Genomic DNA, 18,882 nt, shown 5'->3' on the forward strand with positions numbered 1-18,882 from the left:
AAAAAAAAAAAAGAGTGATTGTAGTTACATTTTTACCTATCTTTTGGAAAACATTGTGTTGAATAGAATGATAAAAGCTATTTTTTAATATGTCTTTTCCTTACAGAGATCTAACTTTCAACCACTTGTCGAGATTAGATGACTCCAGCTTCCTTGGCCTAAGCTTACTAAATACCTTGCACATTGGGAACAACAAAGTCAGCTACATTGCTGATTGTGCCTTCCGGGGCCTTTCCAGTTTAAAGACTTTGTAAGTTACACATTTTGCTCTTGGTACATGAACCTAATTGGTTCCCAAATGTGCCCACTTTTCTCCCAGCAGATTTCCGTTGTTGTCAAGGAAATGTGTACAGCCTCAAAAGTAGGGTCTTAATCTTTCCCAGAACAGTTTGATTAAAATAGATTCATTTCATACATGTGTGTTTCTTAAAGGGATTAGACAGGCCACTGATGAGACTCTCTGGGTGATTGCAGTTTTCCCTTCTCGGGATCTCTAGGAAATTCAGAGCTGCTAAAGGGAGAAACAGTTTTACATCCACTAATTGTTTTGTTTTTTTTTCCTAAAATACAGATTAAAAATAACCCAGAGCCAACAAGGCTATAAGACTGTAGGAAGGGCTGTGAGGGCAGATGCCTTTTTCTCATGCTGGTTTTCCATCACCTGATTTCTATCCTAATAGAGAGAAAAGAGTTGACTGAATCAACCTTTTGCAGAATCGCTCTAGTGTTAATTTAATGTTGTACAACAGCCTGGGTTTTTTTGCACTGCCGTCAGAAACAGTGTTCTGTCCCTTTCGGAAGTGTGACAGAGTGGAAAGATGCGTCCTCTGCTTCGGCACACTTCTGCTTGTGTGGTGGGAACCTTGGTTTGAAAGCTTAATACAGTTTTCAAGAAGTTGTTCAAGTCTTCAGAGTTTAGTCATCTTGATAGAAGATTTAACAGGGCCAGGATGACTGTGTTGATTTGGGACCAAATTTTAAAATTTTATGAGGGCAGAGCTCAGGGTGTGAGAGGCACATTGGAGAGCTGAGTTTATTATTTTGAAATGGGTGGAGATGATGGGGATTAGGAGGATTTTGTCACCAATGGCAGGACACCTGGGTGGTGATCCAATTTCTGAAGCTTGTCTCTAAAGAGAATGTTTATTTTTAATTAGGGATCTGAAGAACAATGAAATTTCATGGACCATCGAAGACATGAATGGCGCTTTCTCTGGCCTTGACAAGCTGAGACGGCTGTGAGTATAATTCACCTCATAATTTCACTCTTCTTTGACTTAAAATTTTTGTCTTAATTGAAGTCAGATCCATAAGCTGTCATCATTAAGAAATTAGAAGTAGGTGTGTCATCTGGTTATTTCCCCTGCTCATTCCCCCAAGTGAGGGCTGTTGTACGTATGTGTGTGTGTGTGTGTGTGTGTGTCTGTGTGTGTCTGTGTCTGTGTGTCTGTGTGTGTGTCTATGTGTGTTAATTAGCTTTTCTTCCTTGGATAAAGGGAAGAAAATGCAACTCTTCAGTTTGTATAACTGTTTTACCTATCTAGATAAGAACTTAAAAATTGCTTTGAGTGTTATACATTAGGAATCATCACAGTGTGGAAGAACGTGTGCGTACGTATTCCAGCATTAGAAGCTGCCAAAGCTACCAACATTGCTCTTTGATCATAGGAGTTCCCAAACAAAGGGGTCCATTGTCCATTAGTAGTGCTACAACAGAAGTACAGGATGAGACACCTTCTGTGTAGCTGTCAAATGGTCTTGCAGATAGCCACGTTGTGTTTTCAGTTGGTGATGAAGGGATCCACAGAGAAGGAGGTGAAGGACAAAACCTTCACTAAAAGGGCTGAAGAGCAGTGTTCCAGTGTGACTGCAGAGGGACCTAGTCCCTATATTGGCTGAGTTTTCTGTGCAATGCTTTGCCTCTCGTGTTAAGCTGTTACTGAAATAGCAAGACTGCAGCTTTTCGAGTTACATTGTTTAATTGAAAAAATAGAATTGTTCACAAATGAGAAGAGTTCTTTTTATGAGTTCCACTCCTAAAATGGCTTTTTAAAATTAACTGCCGCTGTGATTTTTTTCACTCTAGAATACTTCAGGGAAACCGGATTCGATCTATTACCAAAAAGGCCTTCGCTGGCTTGGATGCACTGGAACATCTGTGAGTAACTGGAACTTAGTTCCCCTAAGGGAGGTCTAAGATGGTTATCTGTACATTCATGAAAAATGAAGCAAATTAGAATATAATTTTGTTGATATTCTTCCAGTGCCATAAAACACATCTGTACATCTATTTATACATCTGTCAGTCTAGCTACCTATTTATTTACCCACCTACCTGGAGAAGTTTACCAACGTTTCCGTCTGGATTTAAGAACACTACTCTACTCCATTATTCAGTTTCATTTCTTTTTCTAGGAGGTAATATGTTGAGTTTAAAACAATCTGCCACATACTGTATATTTACTCCACATTGGTCATTGTGCCAGGATATGTTTGTGTGTGTGTGTGTGTGTGTGTGTTCATTCAATTCTTATAAGAATACTATTCAATGGCCATTACCGTTTTTAAGAAATACTTTATTTATTGTTTTTATTTTATGTGTATGAGTGTATCGCCTGCATGTGTGTAAGTGCTCCCAATGTCTTGCAATGCCCAAGGAGTTCAGAAGAGGGTGTTGGAACCCCTAGAACTGGAGTTACTGACATTTGTTAGCGGCTATGTGGGTGCTGGGAATCAAATCCAGGTCCTCTGAAAGAGCAGCCAGTGCTCTTAACTGCTGAACCATATCTCCAGCCCCGACATTACCATTTTTTTAAGTAGAGAGCCTGAAGAGTCATTGATTCCTTTCAACAGTTAAGGTGTCTTGGATTTTAAAGATCAAAAGGACAGTTTCCCACAGTCCTTAAGAGATGGTGATAGAGATGGAGGGTGGCTAACACTGTCCTGAGACTGTAGTTGATGTTGTTTGATGTCACATGTACAACCTGCCGTTACTGTTACCATCCTTTGTTCCTGACGCATCAGTTGGGGACTGGCAGGAATGTAAGTTGTGTGTGAAGACCGCCTCTGCCTTCATAAGGACTGTATGTCCCTTTAGTGCTTGCCTACCCTGTCTGTGCTCCTTCTTGGGAATCTTTGGCATACATTTCTGAAATGAGATTTAGGGGGGGAGAGTTTTCAGCTACCTGAAAGTATTGTAACAGCTGACCTAGCCAACTGTGGGTATACATTTCATACTTGGGCAAATTTTGTGTAATATAAAGTGCTTGCTCTGTTGAGGAGAGCTGGTAGTGAGAAGTTTTCCTGTCTGTTAACTTGGGTGGACAAAGTATAATTTAAGATATAGATTTGGTTTATACTCTCACTGGGACTGTGTATTGAAAGTGAAGAGATATGGATGTGTTATCTGTAAACTGCCTTGTGGCATCTTCAGACTGTACCAGTTGTTCTAAGAGAACTCTGGCTTGCCAACCCCCCAACAATGCCGCAGTGGAAATTGTAAGAGAATGAGTCTGCAAAACTGTGTTTTGCAAGGTCGGGCCAGGATTGCTGTACTTATTGGAACAGATTATTTTCAAAGGCAAACTAGCCAAAGGGTTTGTCAGCTGGCCCATTCCGTTTCTGGGAAAGTGGAATTAGTGGATCAGCAGAGTATTAACCTCTGCTTCAGTTTTCTTTAACCTTCCCTGACTCTCCCAGACTGCGTCCCATCCAAGTCTGGCACCTTCAGTCTTTGTTTTCTGTTGTCACTTGTCTCACTCAAAATCCCCCTCTGTATGCTGTGAACTCTGGGAAAAAAAAGTAGCCATCCTGGCTGGTAGTTTAATTCAAATTGCTTTGATTTACTGGTGAAAAATAAAATCAGCCCAGAATATTCTTTCATTTTACAAATGTCCTGTCTGGAATGTTTGTTTTAGCAAGTACATCTTGTCTGAATATCTTTCTGCCTTTGTATTAGTGAGGGGTGTGTGTGTGTGTGTGTGTGTGTGAGAGAGAGAGAGAGAGAGAGAGAGAGAGAGAGAGAGACAGAATTAGGTTGGAGTGGAAAATAATTGGTTCATCTTTCATCTTCCTCTTCATGCCAAGCTACATGGTAACGCCACCTTCCTGTGGGGTGTTTTAGAAATGACTGCGTTAATGCATATGTGAATCATTTCACACAAAACATGTCTTAGAAAGTGTGCTTCATTTCCTAAAGTACATAATTAATGAAAAATCAAGTTATGTGCTTAAGGTAATCAATAGTGAATTTGAATAATAATAAGGGAGTATTGCCCAATCTTGGAAGATACACCATGGCAATGGGTTTGGTCTGATGTGTTTGAATTGCTGTTTTTCAGTGACCTGAGTGACAACGCAATCATGTCTCTCCAAGGCAATGCATTCTCCCAAATGAAGAAACTTCAACAACTGTAAGCTTTACTTTTCTTTCCCAGAGTTTCAAATGCAGCCTAGAAGGGAAACTGCCATATGAGGTGCCTACAAAATGTGTCCCCATTAGATTCTTAACATCACTTAATTTTTATACCATGGAAAAAAGGCAAGCTGGTTCCTTTGGTTGCAGTGAGGGGTTTCTTTGTCTCTGTTTTGAATTTGCAACTTAATTTTGTGGGGCCACATACAGTATGGTGTCTAAACATAGTAGCCATTTTTCATTAGTTAGGAATTTTGATAGATCAGCCCTTCTGCCTCAGCAGGACAATAAGAACAACAAAGGCAAAAAGTGATTATCAGTTCAGTTCATGCATTTTAAGATAGACTACAGAATATTCATAGCATGGGATATATGTATTTGATTTCCAAATTCCTCACTTGGTTAATATTTACTTAAGTTTGGTTTACTTGTAGAAGTCTGCATTTCATAGAAAACAAATTGAATATAATTCTTCTCCTCAGGCATTTAAACACATCAAGCCTTTTGTGTGACTGCCAACTAAAATGGCTCCCACAGTGGGTGGCAGAGAACAACTTTCAGAGCTACGTAAATGCCAGTTGTGCCCATCCTCAGCTGCTTAAAGGAAGAAGCATTTTTGCTGTCAGCCCAGATGGCTTTGTGTGTGGTGAGTAAAAGTACTGTCCTTGATTTTTATTCATTCTTCCTTTTTTCCACTCATTTGTCCAAATAATGGTTTTGAATAAATTTATGTTCTCTTAATAAAGCTTTATATTTCTGCTGAGGTAGACGAAAACAGATCTATAGTTTGCTGATTATTCTAATTTTACAGATGGTAGAGTTTACTAAAATGTCTTCGCATTTGTTTTGGCATCAGGACAGCTTGGTGGAAAGGGTGAAATGGGATCTTGAGGGGACTGAAGGGTAGACCTTGCCCTTCACTTCGATGCCCAAAATCTTAGTCTGCACGCAGGCTGTGGAAGCTCTTACTGATGTTTGATACTGGCTCTGTAAATGGACTATTAATAGCTGCCTTGGTGATATTACAGTTGATGTTTCCTGCTAATTATTTTTAGAGAATATGGAGAAAATTGTAGTTCCTAGTTAGCAGCATTCAAAGATAGACCTTGAGCTTGGGGGTTTCTTTGTGTGCATATTACTGGAGATCAAACGTAGGGCCTTGCATGTGCTAGGCAAGAGCTCTGCCACTAAACTGTATCGCCCCCCGCACACATACTCACACACATTTTTTTAATTTCCTTTTTAAATTTTGAGACAGAATTTCACTAAATTTCTCAGGTAGCCTTGAACTCACTCTGTAGCCCAGCCATGCCCTAAATTTATGATCCTCCTGCCTCAGTTTCCTAAGTAAGTAGAATCATAGGTCTCAGTCACCGATGAGGTGGACCTGGAAGTTTCTTAACTGCTTCTTGCTCTTTTTTTTTTTTTTTAAATCAGTATTCTTTTGTATTCTTTCACAAATTTATACACATATACATATGTATATATTAAAAATTTTCATCATAGTTTCCCCATTTGTCTTTCTCATCCTTCTTCTCCTCCCACTGAAACTCTTTCTTCTTCCCATCTGACTCCTGCTCAATGGCTTTTTGTTTGTCATTTCTTTGTGGTTCACTTCATTTAATCAGGGTTACCTGCCTGAGTGTGGGTGGGGGTGGCCTGAGTGAGGGCAATGCATTGTGGCTACATGACTGAGGATCATGACTCTCCCTCCTTAGCCACCATTAACTGCCTCTAGCTCCTTAGGGAGGGGTGGGGCCTCAGGAGCCCCTGCCCTATCCATGATGGAATGTTGATTGCCCATTCTTGTGCAGATCTTGTGCAACTTGGTTTTTGCTCTTAACTGAGGTTTGTTGATAGGCTTATAGGAAAGAGTATAAAGTAGCTAAGGATTTATGGGCTATTGAGAAATTAACTTGGTGCGTAAAACATAAGTAGTGTCAAGTTTGAACTTATTATAAATACTTTAAAGATTCATTGTTTTCACTCCCAAGAATCTCACCATTTGAAACCTGCTTACCCAGAATTCTCTTAGCTAGTTAGAAGCAGACCTTATTTAAACATTAAAGTTTCCATCTCTTACTGAGTTTTCTTTCTTATACACTAGACTTGTGTTTACTGTTAACTGTCAGGAAAACCTGCATAAAAGTAAATGTGTGTAGAAAACATGAAATCAAAATTTGCTTATGCTTGTGTGTGAGAAGATAGTGCAGACCTATTTAGGCTGGGATTTAAAAATTTACTCAACATGTTTTGCCTACAATCTTTTTTTTTTTTTTAGGTTGTAGCATTTAACAGTGCCAGCAGTTTCTGGAAATAAAACCTCTGATGTAGTTTTTGGATCCAAATAAGCTTTTGGCATTCATCTGTAAGGGCCTGAGCTGCTCCTTTCCCATGGTCTTTGTTTCACACTCTTTTAGTCCCAGTATATGAACTCCCTAGTGCCATGAGACAAATCCATATATATCATCCATGGTTTTTTCCTTCTTCTTCACTGTGAATCAGAACACTGATTTATGTGGTCACGCTTTCAAATAATCACAGAAGAAGCTGTCTGTTTTGACAGTCGATAAGGCATGAGTTGAAAGCTGGAAGGTCTAGAGCAGTGAGAGCAGCCCAGTGCCTCCTGTTCATATACCTGAAAGGTTCATTTGACACATGAGCCATTATCCATTGGCTTATGTTGGGGGATCTGATAGTTTCCTTCAGGGTTTATTTAGACCATCTCTGAGAAACTGAAGTTCAAAAAAGGTAACTCTTCCAAAAAGTAACAGGGAACTAAAAATAACGGCTTAGAATGAAAGAGTTGCTGAGCTCTAATTATAATGTAGCTCTGACAGGGTAGCACAGCAGAGTGATTGATGGGCTGTTCCACTCTGGCCTAACCAGCGTCTTACTGGCTTGCACATGCTTTTCCATTTTGTGATTTTTTTTTTTCGCAGTGGGGTGTGGGTCGTCAGCTCTAAATATTGGTTCTGATCTGGGAGATATTAATTTCTCTTTTCATTTTTGTTGCTATTATTATTATTGTATATGTGCATGTGTGCTTGTCTGTTTGAACAGCACACACATGCAGATGATCTTAGGAGGCTGGAAGAAAGTGTCAGAACCCCAGGAACTAGAGTTACAGGCCTTTGTGAACTGTCTGGTCTGTGTGCTAAGAACTGACCCCAGGTCCTCTGTAAGGGCTGCAAGTCCTCTTAACCACTGAGCCATCTCTCCAGACCTCTCATTGCTGGCTTTGATGATATTGTGATTATTTGCCCTTGGTATTTAAAGAGTTTTATGCTTTCTTTTTGGTGGAAAACTTAGGCCAAAAATTGCAGTTCCTAAGAATAATATTCAAATTGGCCCAGGAGCCTGGAAGTTTCTTAGCTGCTTTTTTATGTTTGATTGACACATGGTAATTTTACATGTGTACAGCGTGCAGTGTTACCTTCTGTACGTGAAGACATGCCATGATCAGATGGGGCTACCTCACAGACCCATCACCTCAAACATTTATCGTTTCCTTGACTGGGAACATTGGCAGATTCTCTCCACTGTCCCTTGAAATAATCACTTAATTGCTGTCAGCCAGTGCTGTGCACTGCATCCCTGTTTTGAATATTGTCCGATTCCCCTTGTGACTTCTTAACTGTTCTCCTCCTATGCTGATACAAAACACCGGACATGTGGCATAAACTTTCCTGATCATTTCAAGGTAGCAGTCTACTCTCAGGTAATAGGATGGATAAACAAGCCGCTGCCTCTGTCTAACTTGAGTGCGTTTCATACAAACATTTTCCCAGGGTGCCATTCAGCCCTGGGAAGGCCACCGTGCCTGTAAAACTCAGGCAAAGGGTCAGCCCTGAGCTGCCGTCAGCTTGTGTTTCTTGGAGTTGGCATTTGAGCAGCATTGGACTCAGGTTTTCACATCATTCTGTTTCCTTCTCTCCATTTTGAACAGATGATTTTCCCAAACCCCAGATCACGGTTCAGCCAGAAACACAATCAGCAATAAAAGGCTCCAACTTGAGTTTTATCTGCTCAGCTGCCAGCAGCAGTGATTCCCCAATGACTTTTGCTTGGAAAAAAGACAATGAACTTCTGCAGGATGCTGAAATGGAGAACTATGCACACCTCCGAGCCCAGGGAGGCGAAGTGATGGAATACACCACCATCCTGTGGCTGCGCAATGTGGAATTTTCCAGCGAAGGGAAATACCAGTGCGTCATCTCCAACCATTTTGGTTCATCCTACTCCATCAAAGCCAAGCTCACAGTCAACAGTATGTGATCCACTTTCCTCCTGCATTTAAAGAGCCTTTAGAAACAGCACTGATGGTCCATCTGTCTCTCCCTGTCTCTGTCTCTGTCTCCCTGCCTGTCTCTTTTTCTCTCTCTCTCCAAACCCCTTCTTTTCTTTGCATAGTTTCCCATCTAGCTCACTTCCTCACCCACCTGTCACTACACATAATCACCATTTGTGATTATTGGTATCTAAGGCAGTAATTATTGTGTGAGATTCACCTCACCTGGTATGGTAATATGATGGGATGAACCAGAGTCAAGATAAACCAGATATCTTCTGTGCTCTATGGGAACTGACAAACTGCTACTGTAATATGAGATACCCTAAAGTATACTGTTAAAGCACACTGCCTTTAATTGAGTTCTGGGTATGAATCCTGCCACTCCTGATTTATATCTGTGTAACTCTCAGCAAGTGACAACTTCTTTCCTCTGCCTTCCAATTAGAGAGCATGGTGCCACCACACAGAAATGTTATAATCCTTAAATAAAATAACATATGTAAAAGACTTGGCAGAGTGCCTTGGAGTTTGGGTAGTGCTCACTCAATGCAGTTACAGTAGCCATTGTTAATAAACAATAGGATCAGATCAGCATTTGTGTGGCAGGGATACAATTTTACAATTCTGAAATTGTATTATGAGTGCTTATCTTTATCATTTTAACTTTACTGTCTGCCTGGTAGAAGATTTTTGAATATGATCCATTAACAAATTTATTCAGCAAGGGATTGCTGAGGCCTGGCACATAGAACAGTTTAGAGTGCAGGATAGAATATTTACTGTGAGCACAGCTAAAGTCACAGAATGTTAGAGACTGCGGGAAAGACTGGAAAAAGAATGGCTAGAGATTTACTGATTTGCCCAGGATCTCACACTTAGTTATTGAGGAAACTAAAAAGTGGCCAGAAAATAGCAAGATCATCTTCAAGCTGAGGATCCTGTGACCTGTGTCATCCTGACTCTGTCACACCTGCACCTGTGTAAGCCTGAGCAAGCTGCTTCATCTTTCTACCTCATTTAGTTTCCTTGTCTCAACATTAGATATAAGCCTGCCTGCCCTTTGCTGGGATGCTTATGGACTTAGGGGAGGTGCAGGTGGGCCTTTGAAACACTGTGTAATCATCCTGCATTCTGTGATTTCAGTGCTTCCCTCGTTCACCAAGACCCCCATGGACCTCACCATCCGTGCTGGGGCCATGGCCCGCCTGGAGTGCGCTGCTGTGGGCCACCCAGCCCCACAGATAGCCTGGCAAAAGGATGGGGGCACAGACTTCCCTGCTGCCCGGGAGAGACGCATGCATGTGATGCCCGAGGACGATGTCTTCTTCATCGTGGACGTGAAGATAGAGGACATCGGTGTGTACAGCTGCACAGCCCAGAACAGCGCAGGGAGTGTTTCTGCCAATGCGACGCTGACTGTGCTAGGTGAGACAGTTTCTTAAGATTCTGAGCCCCTCGTGTAGGCCCTGGCTCACCTAGAGACCCTCTGTGCTAGAAGCTGTTAGGGAGAGAAATGAAGATCCGCAAAGCACCGCCCTTTTCTAAAATGAACAAATGGCTTCCTGGCAGCTCTAAAATCAGGGTTGCATATTGAATCGGCCCCCAAGACTCCAACCAAGTACAAGCTCTGATGCTGTCCCTTCGTATAGGAGTAATTCTCTAGTTCTGATAGTCTTAACATTGAAAAGAATATGTTAAGAAAGGCTGGAGAGGTGGCACAGCTTGTTGGGACCCTAGCACCTACACTGTGGCTAATAACTGCCTGTAACTCCAGTTCCAGGGGATCCAACTTCCTCTTCTGGCCACATGACACAGATACACTGGCATACATGTAGAGAGAACATTCACATAGTAAAAATAAATAATTTTTTAAAAGAATATGTAAGAAAATGTGTGTATGAACAGATGAGGAAAGCCTGTTCTCTCTGGTTAGTCCGGCATGTCACTGTGAAGTCTGAGTCCTCACTTGTTAACTAAACACGTACTTGCCAGATTTGGAATACTTCCAACATCCATCCAATCTTTGAGAGAGTTAACATAACCCCAAATGCCAGTTAATAAAAGATGGTTTTCAGGATTTTAATATAGACCTAGGCATCTGGCATAAGAAACTTAATTTTTAATAATTATGTATTTGTTTTCTGTTTATGAGTTGTTTACCTGCATGCATATAAGTCCACTCATGCTTGCACTGCCTGCAGAGGTCAGAAGAGGTCATCATCAGATCTCCTGGAACTGGAGTTACAGATGGTTGTTAGCCACAGAACCTTAATTTTAAAAATTAAGCATGGAGCTGGGGAGATGGCTCATCAGATAAGAGCTGGGACCAAGCACTGCTTCCAAAGGACCAGAGTTCAGTTCCCAGCACTCAAGACGCGCAGCTCACGGCCACCGGCCACCTGTAACTCAAGTCCTAGGGGGATCCGATGCCCCTGGCCTCCACGGGCACCTGTACTCAACATGCATATTCCACACACACACACACACCCTGCCACACACACACCCACAATTTAAAACAATGAAAATAAAACTTTAAAAGATACAAACATTTTGACTTTTTCTACCCATCAGTACACTCTCGTGCTTGAGATAATTTGTATCCATTTTTTAATTTTTAAATGTTTTATCTTCCCACTACCAATCTCCTAATATTGGCACTAATGAAGGAGACCGAGATAAAAAAGGGTGCATTTTATCCATCACTGGTAGGAAACACATTCAGTAAACTGTAGAAGTGTACAAATTAAATACATTCAAGTCCTATCCGCTACAGGGAAACCAGATTTCATTTAGGAAATTTAAAACTTGTCCTTTCAGAGACACCATCGTTTTTACGACCTCTGTTAGACCGAACTGTCACCAAGGGAGAAACGGCTGTCCTGCAGTGCATCGCTGGCGGGAGCCCACCCCCCAAGCTCAACTGGACCAAAGATGACAGCCCTTTGGTGGTGACCGAGAGGCACTTTTTTGCAGCAGGCAACCAGCTACTGATTATTGTAGACTCAGATGTCAGCGATGCTGGGAAGTACACGTGTGAAATGTCCAATACCCTTGGCACCGAACGAGGCAATGTGCGCCTTAGTGTGATCCCTTCTCCTACCTGCGACTCCCCTCACATGACCGCCCCATCCTTGGACGATGACGGATGGGCCACCGTGGGTGTCGTGATCATAGCCGTGGTTTGCTGTGTGGTGGGCACGTCGCTTGTGTGGGTGGTCATCATATACCACACGAGGCGGAGGAATGAAGATTGCAGCATTACCAACACAGGTGTGTAAACACACGCTTGGCCCGGAATGCCGTAGTCATGTATATTTGTGGTTCTGTAGTTGTTTCTTCTAAAATGTGTCTCACAGTCTGAGCCCTCTTACGGGGAGGGTTGACTCATTTGCTGCAAGCTGCAGGAATGTGGTTAGCTGAGAATAATGCCCTATCCTGAAATAAAACCGATGCATTAAGATTAATCAGAATATGAGGATGGCTGCAAGATAAAGCCCAAATCATAGAGTGAAGTAGTCCAGCTCTCTTCCAGGATGGGGATGGGGATGGGGAACCAGAAGCAGCCTTTGAGTTGGCTCACTCCAGCAGTTGTGTGTAGTGTGCTGTTTCATACGTGCACACACAGGTAAGAATTTAGTTATGAGGACTGAAATGTGAAAATTCTGACGTTGATGAAATTGAGGCTACTTCAAGGGCTTAGGTACCGTTCATGTTTTTAAGCCCTAACATTTTGAACAGTGGAGTTTGAATTTGGGGCCGGAGTGCCTTCAGTAAATGATAACATAGAAAATGAACTCATGTCCCAGAGCTGCGAAGCTCTCGTGTCCTTTCTGGGTTTGGCCAGATGAGCTCTTCCCGTGTTACTGTTTATGTACCCCAGAACAGTTCTCTATGCTATTCATCCTGGAAGCTGTGGGTCAAACTGTTGATGCAGTACTATTGTTTGGTTGCAGATGAGACCAATTTACCAGCCGATATTCCTAGTTATTTGTCATCTCAGGGAACATTAGCTGACAGACAGGATGGGTACGTCTCCTCAGAGAGTGGAAGCCATCACCAGTTCCTTACTTCTTCAGGAGGCAGCTTTTTCCTACCACAACATGATGGTGCTGGTAAGTGTTTAAGATGCCATAGATTACTGTTTTGAAGTCACAGGGGAAGGCTCAGGTGTGACAGTAATGTTCAGGAGAAACTGATAAACTGATAATGAAGACTTGACCCAAGATCTCTAACAAAGCTACAGCTGGCCTGAAACTCGCTATGGAGACCAGGCTGGCCTCCATCTCACAGAGATCCTCCAGCCTCTGCCTCCCTAGTGCTGAGATTAAAGGTGTGTGCCACCACACCTGGCTTTATGTCTTTCTCTTAAATGCTTGAAAACATCTTTGCTTTTGATGGTTAAAAAAAAATAAAATAAAACAGGCAGGTCAAGTCACATTTAGTTTCTCCAAGGAATACACTATTTCCTTTACATTATAAATGTCCTTTGGCCCTGAATGTCCTCTGTTAGAATTCCTTGCATAGTCTCGGAGGCCAGGTGGTTTAAAAACCTCTAAGGAAAGCTAGTGTTGCCCCTGCTATAGATGCCTTATGTATCAATCTGAGGCTAACAATGGAGGGGGCATGATGTAGGAGCAGCTCAGTCCAGACCCAGTCTCTGAACAGAGGTAGATGTAGCAGTTCTCAGACAGATGGTTTGAAATTAAAAAGGAAATCTCCATACACAGTGCTTGGCACATGCCAAGGACTCTGCATGTATAAAGCTGGTAGAGCTATTTTCAAACATTTTAGGGTTCTTGCCGCAAATGGTTGTTATGAATTTTCTCTACACCTGGCTTTGTAGCTGGGAGAGAAGAGGACTTGTCTTTAGTTTCAGATTTTAGTCACTGGTAAGGCAAATAATTACAGAAAAGGATTGGCCAGGCAGTGAGAACGGATATATAAAGAGAAGAGCTGAGCATGAATTGGCAAAGAGCAGAGACCTGACCCCAGTCAAGTATGGTGAGGTTAAGATGCACGTGAAACCCTAAAGGGATAGAACGGGAGCTTAGATGCTCACAGGCTGAGCTTAAAGATGTCTCCACTCCCAGAGGCGCCCAGCATTGCCTAGTCACAATCTGCTTGTCTCAGACCATGGTGCACCCACCCTCTGCCTCCCAGAAGCATAGCTCACCATGGCAACTCGATTTAACCAAGACCCTATTGACAATCCTTGCTGTATCATTCCATGCTGTTTAATTGAAGTACTGTGGCATGATTTTTTTTTTTTTTTTGACTGAACTCAGCTTTGAGGTAGAACTCTAAAAGAACACCAGTCAAATGTCAATCCTTGTTTCTGGCCATCTGTGACATTTTATAGGAAAGGAATAGAGACTTCCAAGCCTGGCTGTACACATAGATCAGTTTTCCTTAGAAAGTGAACGGGGCCAGTGGCAAGGTTGGCATGCCCAGCTGAATGGTTAATCAGGTCTCTAATGGGCAGCCCTGCATTTGTGGATCTCAACTTGAAAAGGCCACAGTCCTGACCCAAGGATATCTGTAATGAACTACCACAAACCCAGCTGCATGGGCCTTGAGAAATTGGAAAAAAACTTATGAATATGTGCACTTTTTCTTTAATAACACGTCCTGGCCAAGCTTTCTTCTCTACATAGGGAAAGTGCAGAATTGGCGGGAAATTGACAGCTGATACAACCAATCTGTGATCTGTGTTTAAAAGGTGCCTGCCACATTGACAACAGCAGCGAAGCTGACATGGAATCTGCCCCGGATCCATTCCTCTGCCCATTTGTGGGATCCCCAGGCCCCCTGTACGTGAAGGGCAATGTGTATGGCCCAGATCCTTTTGAAGCGTATCTTCCAGGTATATTTTTCTTGCCTGAATCCAATTCTGTTTCCTAGAGAGACTTCTAAATGTGCTAACCATATCTCCTTCTGATGTGGGTCCCAACTTGAAAAGGTTGCAGTCCTGACCCAAGGGTAGCTTTAATGGACCATTATGAGCCCAGCTACATAAAGAAGGAGTGCTTCCCGTGTGCTCATCCTTCAGAGGAGCCCTGTGAGCAGAACCTCAGTAACATCCCGTGGCCACCATATGTGCGGAAGTTCATTAACTCCATGTGCTCTCAAAATGTCGAGACTCTGTGTCTGGACAAGTCCTCCTTGGATTTTAGTGCAAGTCCAGAGCCAGCAGCAGTTACTTCAAATAATTCTTTCCTGGGTAAGTTTGTCAAGCTGGGAGGTACCTTGCTTCTCAGACCATACTCCATGTTGTGGGAGAGCTGCGAGAGTTCTGAATGTCACACTGGGGGAAAATTATTTCATCCTTAGTGTTCCTGTTGTTTCCCCCTAAGTTGTAAATTTTTCTAAAATACATTCAGGGCTGGGAATTGTGCTTGATTATGTATTTAATCTGTAACTAAGCCCCGGGAGCTTTCTGGGTTACACCGTGTGTGGCATCTTGGAGACAACATTTGGGGAATGACTTAGGAGCTGAGCTTGTCAGCCATGTGGAAAAAGTGGTTTTGGGCTCCGGCAGCCTTAAGGGGTGGAGTTGTATGCTCTGCGTGGTTGTGGTTTCGCATGTCTGGTGGCTTCTAACTGAACCCACGGTAGAAATGGAGAATGCAGCATCCTACCTAGCCTAGCCTTTGCTGCATAGTCAGACATGCCGGACTCCCGTCAGCGAAGTAGGCCCAAGTTTTCGGAGTTAGATACTGGCTGGCACCAAGATTAGATTGTGGATGTTTTGGTCTAGTGCATGTGAACGATGGGAGAAAGGAACAGAGGTGCTCTCCTTACTGAGCGGAGCAATCTGTGAGAGCGAACCACAACTCGCCATAGCATGTTTTTGTTTTCGTGTTTGGTTTTGTTGGTCACATAGAACTTCAAACCGGCTTTACTTAGCTTTTAAAAAATTTTTACCTTTTGTCACAGTATGCTTATGTATATGCCTTCCTGGAAAAAAATGAAAGTATGTTTTGTTGAACTACAGCAAGAATTTGAGTTAATTGTATGGTATTTTGCTACAGTTGGAAAAAGGGCAAAAGACAGGGACCTTTTGAAAGAAGCTTGCCATATCCAGGCACGATTATTTACATATTATCCAATCACCCTTCATGGAGATTCCTGGGCTCTCAGATCATAACTCAAGAGTTTGAGGGTGGGGGATTGAAGTTGGTACTTCAACAACTTCTTGGTGCAGCACTTTATATGGTCAGAAGTGATAAAAATGAGCACATTCATCCAGTGGACATCAATAAGAGGGTGTGCAGATGTTTTCTGCTGAATCTTGTAAATGTTTGTGCACAGCATGGACACACATACACTAGTGTGGGGACCTGGGGAATAATAGCTCATTTATGCTTATGGAAAGATTCTGGTTCTTCTGAAGAATTAATTTGCACACTAGCAGAAGGACCCACGTACTCAAGCGTTTTCTTTATTCCAGGTACGTTTGGAAAGCCTCTAAGGACACCTCACCTAGATGCCTTTTCAAGCTTTGCACAACCTCCAGATTGTCAGCCAAGGCCCTTTCACACAAAAGACCCTTCCTCTCCTGAGTTGGACTCTGAGTCAGGGGAAGATGAGAAAGAAAGGACAGATTTTCGGGAAGAAAATCTCATGTGTACCTATAAACAGAGCTTAATAAACTCCAGGACTCCAAACCTTCAGTCTTATGACTTGGACACATAGACTGAATGGAACCAAAGAAAGACTTTTTAACACACTACCTCAAGTGGACTTCTATTTAAAAGAGACAATCCTATGTTTTTAAATGGACTTACAAATTTCAAAAAGGAAAACATGCCTTATTTATACAGATGAACCAAAACTTACAAAAAGTTATAAAAATTTTATACTGGGAGTAATGTTCATATAAAAATACCTTTTAAAGAAGTATTTTATATCTGTTTTATACAAGAAGTATCTTATGTAAATTAATGGTATAAAGCCATGACTATTTTATGTATTTTTATAATGCCAGATTTCTTTTTATTGAAAATGAATACTAAAGCCTTTTAAATAATTCCCGTCTTGTACTTTTTTGAATAGAGGTCACTTCATTTTATTTTGCACATTACATTTAATAAAATGTGTCATTTTGATGCCAAGCCCCATTTATACAACAATAGCTATATTTTTTACTGTTTTCAATGCCTTTTAGACTAAATTAATTAATATTATCACATCCCAAATGAATCAGAATTAGTTATATTGAGCTTATTAAAATGCTGGCAAAAGTGACCATTCAGCCTGCCTCCTGGGATTACTGTGATATCAACTCTGATTACATTGGTATATGTGAAAATACTCAACATGAGAAGGGGCTGCAATGGCCTGAGGCTTAGTATTTCCAACTTTACAAATGAATAGAGACTTGTTGTAATAGTCTGGTATGGTACAGCACAACAACCATTGCTCAAATAAATCCTCAACCCAGGCTTCTTTAATTATGCTTCTGTCCTAAGTGGGCTAATGCCTTCTGTTGAGTCCAACAGCCCTCCACAACATTCAGTATCCCTCCTGTTATAACAAGGGGGTGGTTTACTGTCTGCAGCAGAAAGGGCCATAGCAGTGGGGAATTTTCACCCGCTGTTCCAGGTTATGATGTTATACCATTGTACTCTCTCCCGTTCTTACTGATTTTTTTTGCGGGGGAGGGGGCCACGGTTTGAGTGTAAATACTGTTTCTAAGGTTTCCTATAACATTAGTGAAAATAGTTTCATAACTTTTTTGTCATCTCAGCTCTACTTGGTTGAAATTTAAAGTATTGAACCTATTACTCAAACACCCACAATCATTTAAGACATTTGTTTTAAACAGTACTAGGTAAGAACATTAGATTTCAAGCCCATATGCACAGAAATATGAGCAAATGATTTTCAAAATGGGTGACATTGCTCAAAGAACTTGAAGGGAATAAACTTACTAAGTCTGAAAACTCAAGTGATAAAACTGAATTTCCCCCCCCTTAGGAAACCTTGTTTGTATGAGTGGTTTAATGAAAATTTCTTTGCCCAAGATAAATTGGCACGAAAGGGATTAGCGCAACATATTAAGGTGCAAATTTCAGACAATTTCAGACATTTTCAGTTCTTCAAAGTAAACTGAAAGCAGCTCTTGGAGGAGTGAATCATCCCCGAGGACATGTTGGGGGCAAGGCTTCCCCGCTCCATGGGTGCTGCTCCTTCTTGTGAACCAAGAGTTTGAACCCAGGTTCCAGGGAGCTTTCCCCTTTTCATTTAGCCACTAGAGTCTTAAGTAAAACAGGAAGTTAAATAAGACAGGAAATTGATCCTTCCCCGGACCACCAGTGACTAAGCACAGAGAAGCGATTTCACATGCTTTGTCTTTATCGTACATCCATATTTTCAGTCTTCTTGTGAATTTATATTACTGCAGAGGTGTTGCAAACACGGATCTGGGTTTCTTTCCAGTGATTATCAACTTCTTTTAAAGGATTTAATTTTTTTTCACACCTAAGCGCAAAAGTCAACACCTAAAATTGAAAAGTTAGATTCATCAAGATGATTTTACTCTTTTACTAAACCTGCTTGGGTGGTGAAAGTGTGAATCAGATGTAAATCTTAGCTGTCTAGAAAAAGATGAACTGGAATTTCCTGACACCGGCAGGAGAATGTACATGATACTGGCACTTGTCGAATTAACTATGAATAGCATTAAGTTAGTCCCAAATAAGGGAAAAGGCAAAAGGTAGATAAATATTAAATCATCTGGTTTATTCATTTTGTTTTTGTAGCGCTAGGGATGGAACCCAGGGTCTTAGGCAAGCGCTCTACTACTGAGCTACATTTCCAACCTAATATTCACTTGCTTTACTTATAAGGTAGCGTGTTAAAACTTTTCAGCCTAACTTTCCTGTCTGCTGGTAGAAGATCACTTCATATACAATGTATGTTGATCGATGTTCATACAACTTTTGTAATTGTTTTCTTAATTCCACTATCAACACTAAACCTATTTATTATGTGTAATCTTAATCTGTGTAAGATCTTGGACTATCCCTTAATTGTAACGTTTCATAAGAAATTATCTTCAGAACATACATGGTTTTTATAGCCTACCTACAAAAGGAAGTCATAAACTGCTACTCAGAACACAGCCAGTCAGTATTTTTTGAATATTCACAGAAAACAGGGAAGTGCTTTG

At 41.5% G+C, this 18,882-nt stretch overlaps 1 protein-coding gene across 1 annotated transcript in view; it reads left to right on the plus strand.

Annotated features, from left to right (window-relative positions):
- Lrig3 (leucine rich repeats and immunoglobulin like domains 3) overlaps positions 1-16,816 on the plus strand; it is a 49,361-nt gene extending 32,545 nt beyond the window's left edge. Inside the window, exons 8-19 of the mRNA XM_008846153.2 lie at positions 107-250; positions 1,158-1,238; positions 2,087-2,158; positions 4,341-4,412; positions 4,897-5,060; positions 8,364-8,684; positions 9,852-10,133; positions 11,526-11,978; positions 12,662-12,820; positions 14,428-14,571; positions 14,668-14,928; positions 16,159-16,816. Coding sequence (XP_008844375.1) covers positions 107-250; positions 1,158-1,238; positions 2,087-2,158; positions 4,341-4,412; positions 4,897-5,060; positions 8,364-8,684; positions 9,852-10,133; positions 11,526-11,978; positions 12,662-12,820; positions 14,428-14,571; positions 14,668-14,928; positions 16,159-16,403 — 2,398 coding nt within the window. The 3' untranslated portion in view covers positions 16,404-16,816. The remainder of the gene's footprint in view (positions 1-106; positions 251-1,157; positions 1,239-2,086; positions 2,159-4,340; positions 4,413-4,896; positions 5,061-8,363; positions 8,685-9,851; positions 10,134-11,525; positions 11,979-12,661; positions 12,821-14,427; positions 14,572-14,667; positions 14,929-16,158) is intronic.
- Positions 16,817-18,882: the final 2,066 nt, after the last annotated feature.

The sequence above is a fragment of the Nannospalax galili genome, unplaced genomic scaffold (genome assembly GCF_000622305.1).
Source record: "Nannospalax galili isolate Female #2095 unplaced genomic scaffold, S.galili_v1.0 scaffold202, whole genome shotgun sequence".
Lineage (NCBI taxonomy): Eukaryota > Metazoa > Chordata > Mammalia > Rodentia > Spalacidae > Nannospalax > Nannospalax galili.